The following is a 13572-nucleotide window of genomic DNA, read 5'->3' as shown; positions in this document are numbered from 1 at the left end:
GGCGAATTCCAGACGTGTAGTTTGACGACCTTTTTCAGTGTATAATCTGGGCATTTTTCCTTGTCAGTAAGTTTTCTTTGAAAATATGATTTTTAATTGCTGCCCAGCTTAATATTTTATCGCATTTTATCATTACATATTTAGCCAGACTCCACTGTTGGGCTCTTGGGTTGATCCACTTTTCACTCCTATAAATGGTACAGCTGTGAACAGCTTTCCCACTTTAGAGCCCCAGTTCCTACTATTGCTCTGATTCTGGTTTTCTTCTTAGAGTCCCCCTCTCCCCTCTTCTGGCTGGGACCACCCCCTTCCCAGTCCCAAGTAGGGAGTGAAGATGTAGTTATTGCCCGGGAGGGCAGGGGCAGGAGAACAGCAGGCATATGAGAAGGTAGTAGGAGTCTGAGAGAGAGAAGAGATCACAGGGGCCACCAGGCCCGTGTGAAACTTCTAGGGATGGGCACACTTATTTATGTTGAAAGGAGGAGGAAAGGAATCCCATGGAGAGAGAATGAAGGTATTAGACAAGAGATCCAAGATGAGTTGGAGAGATTAGCTTTGGGGGGAAGAAAAAGCAAGGAATCTTTTCTTCAGAGCCTTGAAAGAAAACCAAAAACCCAGATAATGTAAACACGGAGCAAACATTGTGGGTATTTTCTATGGGTTGGAGAGTAGTACACTGTTGGGGTGAAAGTAAGCCAGGAGTTCCTATTGACTGGTTTCCTTTCTCTGTGAAGAGACAAGTGAGGGGCAGCCCTGGTGGCTCAGTGGTTTAACACCATCTTCAGCCCAGAGTGTGATCCTGGAGACCCAAGATCGAGTCCCACATTGAGGAGCCTGCATGGAGCCTGCATGGAGCCTGCTTCTCCCTCTGCCTGTGTCTCTGCCTCTCTCTCTCTCTCTCTCTCTCATGAATAAATAAATAAAATCTTTTTAAAAAAAGAGAGACAAGTAGGAGTTACCTGCTGAGGTTAGAACGCTCAACTGAGAAGATGATTTTGAACCTAAGAGAAAACCTACCTGTGCAGTATTTAGAAATCAACAAGAATAAGAGTATGAGTCAGAATGAGAAAGGCTTTGCCAGGCTGAGGTGGGGCAGTCTGGTGACCTGAGATGGAAAATCTTATGGCACCCCCATGTGGGAGCTTGGGGAAACCCAGTGTGCAGGACTGTAAGCAGAGGGAGGTTGTGAACCCAGTTTAAGGTCATTAATAGCCTGATACCCTGATGGAGGAGATGATCTGATAAGAGAAGAACTGGCTGTGGATTTAGCCAACTTTAGATCCTGGGTGAGAAGTCAGGATCGCATAGAGGGAGCTGTGGAGAATAAATAGGCCAGATGGGGGCTTGCCAGTGTCCCCCCAACCTTCATAATCTTGGTCTTTCCGTTGTGCTTTTCAGGTGCTGGTGCAGGGCTGCCTTTTGGACCCTTCTCAGCGAGAGGCATTCCTGCAGCAGGTATACGAACAGCTCTGTCTGTTTGAGGATAAGGTGGCCACCATGCTGCAGCAGCAGTATGACCCCCAGAGTCAGGTATGTGGGAGAGAAAGCAGGTGGAGGCCATTTAAAGAAACTATTAAGAGACAGAAGGGAGAGAAGAGGGATAAGCCCCAATATGGAGGGAAGAGAGGGCAGAAAAAGGGGCTAAGAGCCAGAGTGAGCCAAGGATAGAATTGCTGGTGAGTGCACACAACAGGTTCCTTCCCTGCTAGAGGAGGGAAAGGGTCAGCTACGTTCCCCAAGACATGCACTCTTGCCAGGGGAAAATGTGAAAGCTGTTTGCCTGTGCCTAGATGTCCTTCACTGGATCTGAGAAGGTGATTGTGGGTGGCTTTGTTCTCTAGGACTTTGTACAGTCAGGGATAAAGCTGCTTGGACTCAATTGAATGCACTTGCTCTTTCCTTTGGGTATCCTGGAAGTAGCCCACATATCTGAAGTCCTACATGTCTGAAGACTTAATTTGACTGATGTATAAAATATTTTCTAATAGCAATGGGAAACTACAGGAAAGGGGTCTTATTGACAAAAGGTGGGGAAGCCTGCTCCCCTGTAATCCGGTGCACCATGCATTGTCAGGCTGCCTGTCCATCTACGGGTCAGCATCTGAGCACACCTGGGCGAGCAAGCATAGTCAGGACTCAGCTGCACAGCAGGGCGTTGGGGTCTTCACAGGGTAGGCCTGTCTGGCCCAGGCAGTGCGGGGCTGTAGATTCCAGAGTTGCTGTGGAAGGGACAGTCGTGCCATCTGTTGAATTCGGTCTCCTCTGTGATTTGGGCCAGGCAGAGGACCAGTCCCCTGACTCAGGGGAGCCCCCGGGCCGGAAGGTGGGAGTCTCCATGGTGACAGCTGACTTGGGGCTGGTCAGTATGATTCGTCAGGGCATCTTGGCACTGCAGTTGCTCCCTTCAAACTCTAGCGCAGGTCAGTATAAGGAATGATGGTGAGGTTGGGGAAATAGGAGGGTATAGGAAGGGGGCATTATCAGTACAGATTGAGGTTCCCGGGTACCAGTGGGTCCCAGGGAAGAGGATCTGTCTCCTTGTTTGAGGAAGGTCAATGTGCACAAGTGTGTCTCTCAAGTACCCTCAGCTCTAACAGCCATCTGGGACCCTAGTGGGAAGGAGTAGAGCTCTAAGGACATCACTTAGGACACCAGGATCCAGCACTCAGGAGGGAGAAGCAGGATGGACAGGAAGAAGAAAGGGTGTTTGCGGATCATAAAACATACTGGTTGGTGGGCACTAAGGCCTTACCTTATGGGCCCCATCAGTTGAATGCCCCCCTGTGACTTTGATCTGGTCAGTGTCCCCAGGTCTGTCCAATGTTTCCTGCTCCAGGTATCATTGTGATCACAGATGGGGTGACCAGTGTCCCTGATGTTGCCGTCTGTGAGACGTTGCTGAACCAGCTTCGCAGTGGCACCGTGGCTTGTTCCTTTGTGCAGGTGAGGACTTTCTAGGAAGGAGGAGAGGGAAGTATGGTATATCACAAAGTTGGACATGGCTGGTTACTTTCTTTTTGGGGGGGGCGGCGGGGACTGGTTACTTTCTTACAGGTGATGATTTCCTACAGAAAGCCAATAACATAGTTACATATGTGTTAATGGGGGGAATAGTTGTCTAGAACAGGGTAGGCGGCAGTGGTGGGAGAGGACTCTCATCTTCATCCTTAGGGTATGGGGAGACAGCATGTTGTAATAATAAGAGTGCTGAATTTGAAATCTCATGGTCATTTCCAGCCTCATCTCCCCCATTAGGTTAGTTATCACTGTTTTGATTGCAAATATTGGAAAACCCAACTCAAACTAGCTTGAGCAAAGGAAGGAATAGGATAATGCAGCCAATTTGGATTGATGGAATAGGAAGGGTAGGAAGCAAAGCACTCTGGGAAACAAGGCTGGAGGGTAGGCATTGACCAGAACATGAAAAGCTGGTTCTGATATGTTAAGAACTTCAGGATAATTCTGTGGGTGATGCAGGTAAGCACAAGGAAAGTCACTAGTTGCGTTTATGTTTTATAAAGGTCACTCTTGCTGCTGCATGAAGGCAGAAGCAGAGGCAGGGGGATTATTAAATGGAGTGCTCAAGGTGAGAGAGGAATAGGGCTGGGGAATAATGGTTAAGAGACCAGGGGATAGAATTGAGAAAATGGAGAGGTAGGGTCAACATGACTTATGATTAGCAGAGTATGAGGGGTGAGCAAGAGAGGTCAAGGGTGTCTCCAAGTTTGTGACCTCAGTGGTAACTGGATAGCTGACTGGCAGAGCAAATAGGAAAAGAAGCAACTAAGGTGGAGTGAGGACAAGATGATGAGCCCTGGTTTGTGCATGTTGCATTTGAGGTGTCTGCGGGTCAACAGGATAGCAGTTGAAAGCATCACCTTTGGAGTTAGGCATGCTTGGCCCGAATCCTGGCTCCACTTATGAGCTGTGGGACACTGGGCACATCGTTTGATTCTTGGTCAGATTCATTTGTAAATGAAGATTATAACAGTGCCTACCTCGTTGGGTGAGACAATTGCATTTAAAGTGCTCAGCAGAGTGCATAATTATGTCATAGACAGCTGCTATTCATAGCAGCTAGCAGTTGGATATGCAGATCTGATACTCAGGAGACAGCACGAGTTGAGAGAGTTAGGATTTGTCAGCCTACAGATGGTAATTGGGCAGAGAGGAGGGCCCCTGAAGAGCCTTGGGGAATACCAGTGTTTAAAGGTCTTTCATAAGAAGGGGGCCCAGCAAAGAATGAAGGGAAGTAATCAGACAAGAACCAGAGGATTCTGATAGCAGGGATTCGTCCAAGTTTGGGGAAGAAAGGAGCGGTTAACTGTGAGATGCAGCAGAGAGATCAGGTAAAATGAAGAATGAGACATACCCTTTGAATTTGATGATTAAGGGGTCATGAGGATTTTTTCCAGGCCATTTCAGCAAAGAGATGGCAAGGGAAGGGATTGCAGTGGGTGGAAGAGTGGATGGAAGAGAAGGAAGCAGAGACAAGTGGACATGAGGACTGGGCTTGTTTCAATTGAGTGGGGAGCAGGAGAGAAGGGAAGCCAGACGGAAGTGCAGGGTGGAAGAGGCAGGTGCTTTGTTCTGCTGGTTTGTTTTCCAAGCTAGAGACTTTAAGCATGTTGCTAAGGATCCAGGAGGAAGCGGAGTTTGAAAATAGGGAAAGAAAAAGGAAGCCTGATGGAGTAAAGTGTTTCCGTGGACGAGAGAACACTGGCTCAAAGAAGTAGATCAAGGAACTCTGCTACTCTTTGCTAGAGAGTAGCACTTCTTCCTTTGAAAGGAGGATAAAGCGATGATAGGGATAAATTCGTTTAGGGGCCTCGGGTCCCTCTCTGAAGGAAAAGGTGAGGGTGAGTACTGTGAGGAGGGGCAGCCAGAGTGGGGGAGAAGTGTTGAGGACAGCCCCAAAGGACTTGCTGGGTTGGGTGTCACATGTGTACCTCTCCCCATTTGGGATCCAGTAGAGAAGTGGTGATCCTCGTTGGGGTTTGGAGATCGAAGCAGAGTGAGGTCAAGAGGGCCAGGAATAGACTTAGAGAGCAGAGGTTCAAGAGCTTGCAGTCTTAATGAGGTCAAAGAGCAGCAGGAGAAGGAGAATGGAAAGAATCCAGAGGGATACAATGGTGTGTAATCAGTAGGATGTGGCAATTGAAATTGCAAAAATGAAGTGGTTCCAAACAAAGCCAAGGGCCAGCATGTAGGCAACAGGTGGCAGTGGAATACAGAGAGTTCCTGGAGATGAGGATTCAGGAACTGAGAGATCAAGGAATTGAAACAACTCAAGTTTTTCTGTGAAGGACCAGCTAGTAAATATTTTAAGCTTTGTTGGCCTATATACAGTTGGCACAACTATTCAGCTCTGCTCTTGTGGCATCAGAGCACTCACAGACAAGATGAATGGGCATGGCTGTGTTCCAATAAAATTTTATTTACAAAAACAAATGATGTGCTAGATTTGGCCCAAAGGTTGTGTGTAGTTTGCCACATAACTTTTGGCAAACTGATCTACGGGCTTAGTATTCAAATTATGGTCCATGGACCAGCAGCATTGGCATCACCAGGGAGCTTGTTAGAAATGGAAAATCTTGGGCCCACCTCACACATAATGCATCTTAACAAAATCTCCAGGCGTTTTATATATATCCTAAAGTTTGAGAAGCACTTTGTTAGAGACATTGAAGTCTCTCCAATAGTAACAAAAAGCAGTTCTCAAAATCTTTAGTGAGTGATGCAGTCTAGTGTTTGATGTTCTAAAGAAGGGTGTAGCGACATGGCATGGGCTTCAGAGAGGGGCCCAGGGAAGGACAGCTGCAGAGCAGCAGTCTGTCCCGGGAGAACATTGACCCACTTGCAGCTCTGTGGTCTCCGGGGGTGGGAGCAGCCACCAGCCTAGTCTCTTCCACTCTTTTTGTACTTCCTTCTTGGCTGCCTCTTTTGGAGCTAGGCCTCTAATTGTTCATTTTCTCTAGGTGGGAGGAGTTTACTCTTATGACTGCAGTTTTGGCCACGTGCCCAACGTGGAATTGATGAAGTTCATTGCAATGGCCACATTTGGCTCTTACCTGTCCACGTGTCCTGAGCCGGAACCAGGCAGCCCGGGTCTGACTGTCTATCACCGGGCATTTCTCCTCTACTCCTTTCTGCGCAGTGGGGAAGCCCTGAACCCCGAGTATTACTGCGGTGAGGGGCAGACTGGGGCAAGGGGCGGGGGGCAGGGTGCATAGCACAGACCCGGAGGTAATGCCCTGGGGGCCCTGAGCATGGGCCTGGGGCCAACTGTTCTGGCTCGGCTCTCTCCCCCCAGGGATGGCCGCATAGTCCCTCCCTGTGGCTCTCTGATAGCCACCCACCCCTCTCCCACCCTGCTGGTCTTCTAGGCTCCCAGCACCGCCTGTTTAATGAGCACCTGGTGTCCGCAAGCAGCAACCCTGCCCTGGCTCTGCGCCGGAAAAAGCACACTGAGAAGGAGGTGCCCGCTGACTTGGTCAGCACTGTGTCCGTACGGCTTCGAGAGGGATACAGTGTCCGAGAGGTCACGCTGGCCAAAGGTAAAAGGGTCTCTAGGCCCTGCCTTGTCACGCAAGTCTCAGACCTGCCAGACGGAGCGGCAGGCACCTAGGGATCACACAGGAGATTATGCTTGTCATTGGAGACAAGTGGGTTATGATCTGCCTTCAGGACTTAGTTCTCTTAGGATTTAGCTTCCCGGTTCCCTCTCCTTTGCCAGAGGTGAGTCAAATGAGGGTGGTGTGGTGTCCTGAATTTGGCTCTGTTCTTGCATCACTCCTGCAAACTCCCATTTGTAGTTTGGCAGTTGGCAGGCTCTAGGCCTGAAATCTCTGGAACCATGCTTGGAACCTTTAGTTAAGCTAGAGTTCCAGGAGGTGGGTGGGGGTTTCGGGTAGAACTTGGTCCCCGGCTGGAGTCCTGCATCTTCTTCCCCTAACTGGCCTCCCACTTCCCCCATAGGAGGGTCTCAGCTGGAGGTAAAGCTCGTGCTGTTATGGAAACACAACATGCGCATTGAATATGTGGCTGTGGCACCCTGGCCCCTGGAGCCTGAGGGCCCTCGAGGAACAAGGGTGGAAGTGACAATGGAAGGTGGCTATGACATTCTGCATGATGTGTCCTGCGCACTAAGGCAACCCATTCGCTCACTGTATCGTACCCACGTTATCCGACGGTTCTGGAACACACTGCAGAGGTGAATGAGGTCACCACTCAGTGAGTGATGCCCCGTTTGTTGTGTGGAGGGACAGAGGTGTGGAACTGGGAGCTGGTGAGAGTCCCCCTGAGCACCAGGCTTGTGTCCAGGGTCACCCGTCCTCCTGAAGCTCCCTTCCTCTATGCCCACCGGAGTCAGGTGTGGCTCAGGGTTGGCCCTTATTCTGCAGCATTAACCAGACGGACCAGATGCTAGCCCACCTTCAGTCCTTCTCTTCAGTCCCAGAACATTTCACGCTTCCTGATAGCACCAAGAGTGGAGTGCCACTCTTCTATATCCCTCCTGGCTCCACCACCCCGGTAAGTGGCTCTGATGCTCATTATCCCCATTAATGCCATGCCCACCCAGACTTGGATTGGCACAGCTTCTAGAGCCCAGAGCCACCTTCTTTTTCTTTCCCTCTCAAGTCTGAGGCACTTAAACCAGAATCCTAAGCTTTAGCCTTGAGAGCATTCTCCTCCCTCCTTCCAAGTTCCTGGCAGAGAAAGATCTATAGAGAGAGGCTGTCCTCAGCAGACCGCGGGGGTCCGAGGTAAAGACTTGGAGAACATCTAGATGCCCGTGAGCCCCTTCTCCACATGGTGTATTCTGGCCTCCCCTGGCATCTTCACCCATTTCTCACCAGCACCAACTACCGTGGACTGTGTATTTTGCAAAGACCGTAGCTTCCTTTGTGCTAGTAATTTCACACTCGGCCACAGACGTCGGCCTCATGCTGCCAGGTGGGGGCTTATGCTGGCATGAAGCCGCCTCACCCTGAATTCCTGCCATCACTCAACCGCTTTCCTCTTCAGTCAGTGATGGAGATGTGGCAAGCCGCATCCTTGGTCTGAATTTAGCTCTAAAGGGCTACACAATCTGTCTCTGGGCTCATCCCAATCTGACCTTCATCCTAGAGGCCTCTGTGTTTTGCTTCTCTCCCAGGCTGGGCTCTGAGTTCCTTTAGCCATAAACCATTGCCCTCTCTGAGCCCTGGACCCCATAGTCCTGTTTGCTGTGTGGCTCTTGTGCCATGTTTTTCTGTGAATGCTCCTATAGGGCGGTCCTTCCTGTCCCCAGGTGCTCTCCCTTCAGCACAGTGGGTCCGACTCATCCCACGCCCAGTTTGCAGCCTACTGGAAGCCAGTGCTGTCCATGGATGCCAACTCATGGCAGCGCTGGCTGCACATGCATCGCCTGGTGCTAATCCTGGAGCACGACACGTGGGTACCCTCTGCAGGCCGAGTGGACAAGGAGTGATGGGGAAGGGGAGCAACTGATGAACTCTTACCCACCTTCAGCCAAGGATAAACTATAACCCTTCCCTAGCCTTCTGGGTTACCCACCCCCACCTCCTCAGACAGGACCTGGAAGAGACAGGGAGCAGTCTGTTCTTTGCCCCCAAGCCTACAAGATCTGACCTAGGCATGCACCCGTCTTGCAGACCGATCCCCAAGCACTTGCACACCCCCGGCAGTAATGGGCGCTACAGCACCGTGCAATGCAGGATCTCACACTCCTCGCTGACCTCTCTGCTTCGGGACTGGAGCAGCTTCGTGCTGGTTGAGGGCTACTCATATGTGAAGCTGCTCTCCAGGTGGGCAAAGTCATGTCCCCTCGCTCCCCCCCCACCCCCGTCACCACACCCCATGCCTCTTCCTCTAGCCCCAGACCTCACCACTCCCTCTCCTCAACCCGCTGACTCGCAGTCTAGAGTCTGCTCACTGACCCCCATTTCTCCCTAGTGCCCCAGACCAGCCACCCTCTTCCTTCTACATGGTCCGCATCATTTCCAAGGCCCCGTGCATGGTCCTTCGCCTGGGTTTTCCCATCGGCACACCAGCCCAGGCCCGACACAAGGTGAGCTGAGCCCTGACTGCCTCCCAGACCCAGGAGCCCTGGAGGGTAGACTCAGTCTTTCTCCTCAACTCATACAGGGCCAGGGCCAGTAGAGATGGGAGACCCCAGACCAAGAAAGGCTTAGAGTAGAGGGCTCTCCCACTTTGTCTGGGGGCCCCTTCTCCCAGACCTATAGGAGACAGGGTTAAGAGGATCTGATCACTTTTCTCCTCCAGATTGTGTCTGGCTTACGGGAAGAGATCCTTCGGCTGCGTTTCCCTCACCGGGTACAAAGCAAGGAGCCAACACCCAAGGTCAAACGAAAAGGGCTGGGGGGCATTGGTGGGGGCAGCTCTCCCTCCAAGTCCCCCCCCATGCTGGGCCCGCAGCAGGCCCTATCTGACCGGCCCTGCCTTGTGGTCCTGCATAAGCCCCTCGACAAGCTACTCATCAGGTTGGTGTAGAGGCTGGACCGTATAGGAGGGCTGGGACTCAGCTGGGTCTTGAGTGGAGGTCGAGGTGTGGCCTCTGTTGCCCAGGTATGAGAAGCTACCCTTGGACTACCGGGCGCCCTTCTTACTGACACTGGAGCCACCGGGGCCACTGCCGTTGGTGTCCGGCCGCTCAGCCTCTTCCAGCCTAGCATCTCTGTCCCGCTACCTCTACCATCAGCGCTGGCTCTGGAGCGTCCCATCAGGCCTGGCCCCCGCACTGCCACTCAGTGCCATTGCACAGCTTCTGTCCATCCTCACTGAGTACGTCACCTCAGCATGACCGGGCAGCTCGGGATGAGGAGAGAGCAAGTGTAGATTCTGGGTTGAACCACAGACAGAAAGTGAAGTGAGACCCTGCCCTCTCTCAGCCCCTATGCTATCGCCGTTACACACAATATTTAGCTCAGAGCCCCTGCCCTGCCCTGCCTTCACTCCCACACCCCACAGTCGGCCTGTGCAACTAGAATTTGTTGTTCTCAAGGCACCCATGATCTGAGGAGGGCTACCAGCAGACAGGTCTGCCTGGGTGGCTGCCAGAAGTGGCCACATACGGGGATGGGGGGCAGTAGGATAGACTCTGAGTGTCTTTCCCCGGTCTTATCCTCTCCCCACCCCCACCTTTATGGGGCTTTAGAGTCCGACTCTCTGAAGGCTTCCACTTCGCCTGCAGTGGGGAAGGAATCATCAACATGGTCCTGGAGCTTCCAATTCAGGTATGTGCCATCCCTCATGACACTTCCCCACTAGGGTCCATCATCAGAGGGACACTTGCCTCCGAGCTGTGTCAGGACTGCTATAAACTTGGCCTCATGGGGACCCTGTGACCAGAGGACCTGAAGACTGAGGCCCATCCCAGGACAATGTGACAGGGGCTAGGGTTCTGGGGGCTAGAGCTGGGCCAGGCTAGATCTCTGACTTGGCCGAGGTTTGCCCACCATCTCCCGTTTTGCCCTCAGAGTGAGCCCCTGGGGCAGGCTGCAGGTGAAGAGAGGCACACATGCGTTGTGCAGTACATCCTCTTCCCCCCACACTCTACGTCCACCAAGGACAGGTGAGACCCAGACTCTCTCTGGGAGCTGCCTATCTCCATATTCCCACTTCTCCTACTGCCCCTGGAGTTCTGTCTCTGGGCTGTTAGAGAGTCGGGGTAGGGGTGCTTCGTCAGGCAGATGCCTGTCCGGAAAGTCACATGGGAATTATGTTTGTCCTGTGCCCCCTCCATGGGCTGACCCCCTGCCATTGGTTGTGGATCAGACTCTCCTCCCTGCCAGGCTCAGGCCTCCTCCTCCTGTAGCTTCTCAACAGATGATGACAATGATGTGGAGGTGGAGGCCCTGGAAGGAGACTCAGAGCTCAACCTGGTCACCGAGGTGTGGGTGGAGCCTCAGTATGGGCGGGTGGGACCCGGCCCCGAGAGCTGGAAGCACCTCCAGGACCTGACCTACTCTGAGATCCCTCGAGCTGTGAGTGGCCTCGAAGTACCCCCACGCCTTAGCGGGTGAGGTGCCGTCCCCTCTAGAGTACCACAACCCGCGGCCTTCCTGACCCCTCTGAGTCTCTGTGGTCTGCCTGTCTGTGACCGTGTGGGCTTCCTTGAGAGCTGGACCCCAGAATACTGTGGCCTAGGACAGGCTGACCCCTGACCTCTGCTGTTTGTGCCCCAGCTCCACCCTCGGGATGCAGCCTGCATAGGCTCCATGCTGAGCTTCGAATACCTGATACAGCTGTGCCAGAGCAAGGAATGGAGTCCTCTGCCCCCAGAGCCAAGGGTCTCTGATGGTCAGTGGGGAAGGGACCCCTGGGGTGGACCATGGCATAGGGGGTGGGCGGCAGCCCTAGTTGGGGCATCTGGGTCTCATCATGGGTCTTATCTTCCTCAGGATTGGAACAGGGAGGAGATACCTGTGTCCACGAGATCCCTTTCCATTTTGACTTAATGGGACTGTTGCCTCAGTGTCAACAGCTCCAGATGTTCTTCCTTCTGCTTTCCAGAGGTGGGTGAACTTCGTACTTACTGACCCACACCTAGAGGGCCAGCGGGCATGGGAATGATAGAGAGCAGATGAGTCTGCAAACAAGCAGATGAGTGCTGGGGCAGGAGGAGGCTTGGAGGCCACCTGAGGGCTGCCGTGGTCAGGGCTGAGCCAGGGTGCTAGGCCACAGGAGGCTCTTGGTGCTGAGTGGAGTGTGTGTCGGGCAGAGCCAGAGGGCGTCCCTCTCGCCGAGGGGCCCTGTCCCGCCAACGACATGGTGCTGTGCCTGCTGCACAGCTGCCTGGGGCAGGAGCTGAGTGACCGGGAGATCTCGCTGACCACGGCTGAGCAAGCCACCTTCTTGAGTGAGGTGCTACGACGGACCTGCCACGGTCCAGGTGAGCTCTCACCTCTTTCCTAAAGAGCACACTCTGGCCCAGCCCCCTTTGCCCCACCCCATGAGGGGTGGGGGAGTTCTGTCTTTGGGTTTGGGCCTCCCTGTCTCTTCACCTCAGTGCCCTGCCTCTGCTAGCCTTGCCCTCATCCACCCACCTCTACCCCTATTGTAGGTCCAGAGGAGCCACCGGCAGGGGGCCACGGGATCCTAAATGATCAAGCAGTCAGCAGCACCCAAGCCACTGGAGACTCAGCACTTCCTCCCCTGGTCAGCACTGACTTGTCTCCTTGAGCCGGTTTTCCCACTGACCTCCTTCTGTTAGCACGTATTCATGCCCCAATTTTGTATCGCCGAGGATACTAAGCGCCTCCTGCCAGCGACAGGATACTATCACTCCCCTTTGTCCTGGATCTCACAAGCTGTACCGAGGGCAGCACTCCAGGGTAGAGGAAGGGAGCAGGGGTTGGGTGGTCCCTTGCAGATCACTCTGTTTCTCTCTTACAGGCTGGAGGCCCTCCTGAGACTCTCAGTCCTCTCATCTCTGCCCAGCCCCCACAGTGGCGCTGCTATGCAAGGCTTGTGACTCCCCAGCATGTGTTTCTGACTTTCCTTCCAGCTACTTTCCCAGGTACCACCTGCTTACCTTCATCACCAGCCCCAGATACAAACCCCTGGGCACCCTCACTGGCCCACCAGGCAGCTCTGACTTCTATCTCTCTTCTCTTCTTCAGACGTCCAACATCTGGCTGCCTATGGCCTGGAGGGACCCTCTCAAGAGGAGACAAAGCTGAAGTTCGGGGATTGGAGTGGGGCCGCCAGCCCGAAAGATCTGGGAGGACCTGGGATGAGGGCTCCAAAGGCCCAGGTCCCCATGCTCAGTGTTACGCCAGCCGGCGGTAAGGCTGCTCCCTCTTTGGTCAGTTAATCAGGAGCAGGAATGGGAGCAAAGAGAAAGCTTGGAGACCATGTGACATCTCTTCCCACAGACACCGCCCAGGACCCAGGGGACCTAAGCCCACCTTTCCGTCGGGACTTACAGGCTTATGCTGGGCGTCAGGCTCCACAGACAGAGGGTGCCGATGGCCCCCGGACCCGGTGTCCTGTTTACATCTATAGCTGTGCCCTAGAAGCGCTGAGGGAGCAAATGGTTGGCCTGCAGCCCCCTCAGGCACCCCGAGACCTCATCTTTCGGTGAGTAACCTCGGTGTTGACCTCGGTCCTCCCCCAGCCACGGCCCCCAGCCAAGGCTCATGAACAGACTCATGGGTATGGACAGGCTGATGATCAAGGCAAGGACTCAGTCCATGTCCTGCCTACTCCTGGCTTAGCTTCCTTCAGCAAATCAGTTGAACTTGCTGGGCCATGAATATATTGAGTAGAGATATATGGACAGTCCATGGGAGCGTGGGTGGATGGGGAGTCTGAGATGTCCTTTAGGAGAGTTGGCCAAGCTTGCGCCTCCCTCCTATTGCTAGGACTCCGTTCCTCGACCAGCCCTCCCCATCCTCAGTCTGGATGGAGCCCAGGTACAAGGAGGCAGCCAACCATTGTGCCTTGCTGCAGGAGCACGCACAGCGATGCTATGTCCGTGGTGAGCAGGAGGCCATGCGAGAGAGCATCAGGGAGGAGCGAGGCTTCTCGGGATTATGGGCATGG

At 53.3% G+C, this 13572-nt stretch overlaps 1 protein-coding gene across 6 annotated transcripts in view; it reads left to right on the top strand.

The window, feature by feature from the left end:
- SZT2 (SZT2 subunit of KICSTOR complex) overlaps nt 1-13572 on the top strand; it is a 51157-nt gene that overhangs the window by 14514 nt on the left and 23071 nt on the right. For all 6 annotated transcript variants that reach the window (XM_055341616.1, XM_055341615.1, XM_055341617.1 and 3 more), the window contains 23 exons: nt 1399-1530; nt 2279-2420; nt 2837-2943; nt 5979-6189; nt 6387-6557; nt 6979-7213; nt 7404-7533; nt 8294-8436; nt 8658-8810; nt 8959-9073; nt 9289-9506; nt 9592-9807; nt 10181-10259; nt 10503-10597; nt 10841-11009; nt 11211-11325; nt 11427-11540; nt 11747-11917; nt 12089-12183; nt 12421-12544; nt 12648-12812; nt 12903-13107; nt 13392-13507. In XM_055341616.1, the coding sequence (XP_055197591.1) occupies nt 1399-1530; nt 2279-2420; nt 2837-2943; nt 5979-6189; nt 6387-6557; nt 6979-7213; nt 7404-7533; nt 8294-8436; nt 8658-8810; nt 8959-9073; nt 9289-9506; nt 9592-9807; nt 10181-10259; nt 10503-10597; nt 10841-11009; nt 11211-11325; nt 11427-11540; nt 11747-11917; nt 12089-12183; nt 12421-12544; nt 12648-12812; nt 12903-13107; nt 13392-13507 (3421 nt within the window). The remainder of the gene's footprint in view (nt 1-1398; nt 1531-2278; nt 2421-2836; nt 2944-5978; nt 6190-6386; nt 6558-6978; nt 7214-7403; nt 7534-8293; nt 8437-8657; nt 8811-8958; nt 9074-9288; nt 9507-9591; nt 9808-10180; nt 10260-10502; nt 10598-10840; nt 11010-11210; nt 11326-11426; nt 11541-11746; nt 11918-12088; nt 12184-12420; nt 12545-12647; nt 12813-12902; nt 13108-13391; nt 13508-13572) is intronic.

Source organism: Nyctereutes procyonoides, unplaced genomic scaffold (assembly GCF_905146905.1).
Source record: "Nyctereutes procyonoides isolate TBG_1078 unplaced genomic scaffold, NYPRO_anot_genome, whole genome shotgun sequence".
NCBI lineage: Eukaryota > Metazoa > Chordata > Mammalia > Carnivora > Canidae > Nyctereutes > Nyctereutes procyonoides.
The sequence above is the reverse complement of the archived record's forward strand: the minus strand, read 5'-3'. Positions and strand labels throughout refer to the sequence as shown.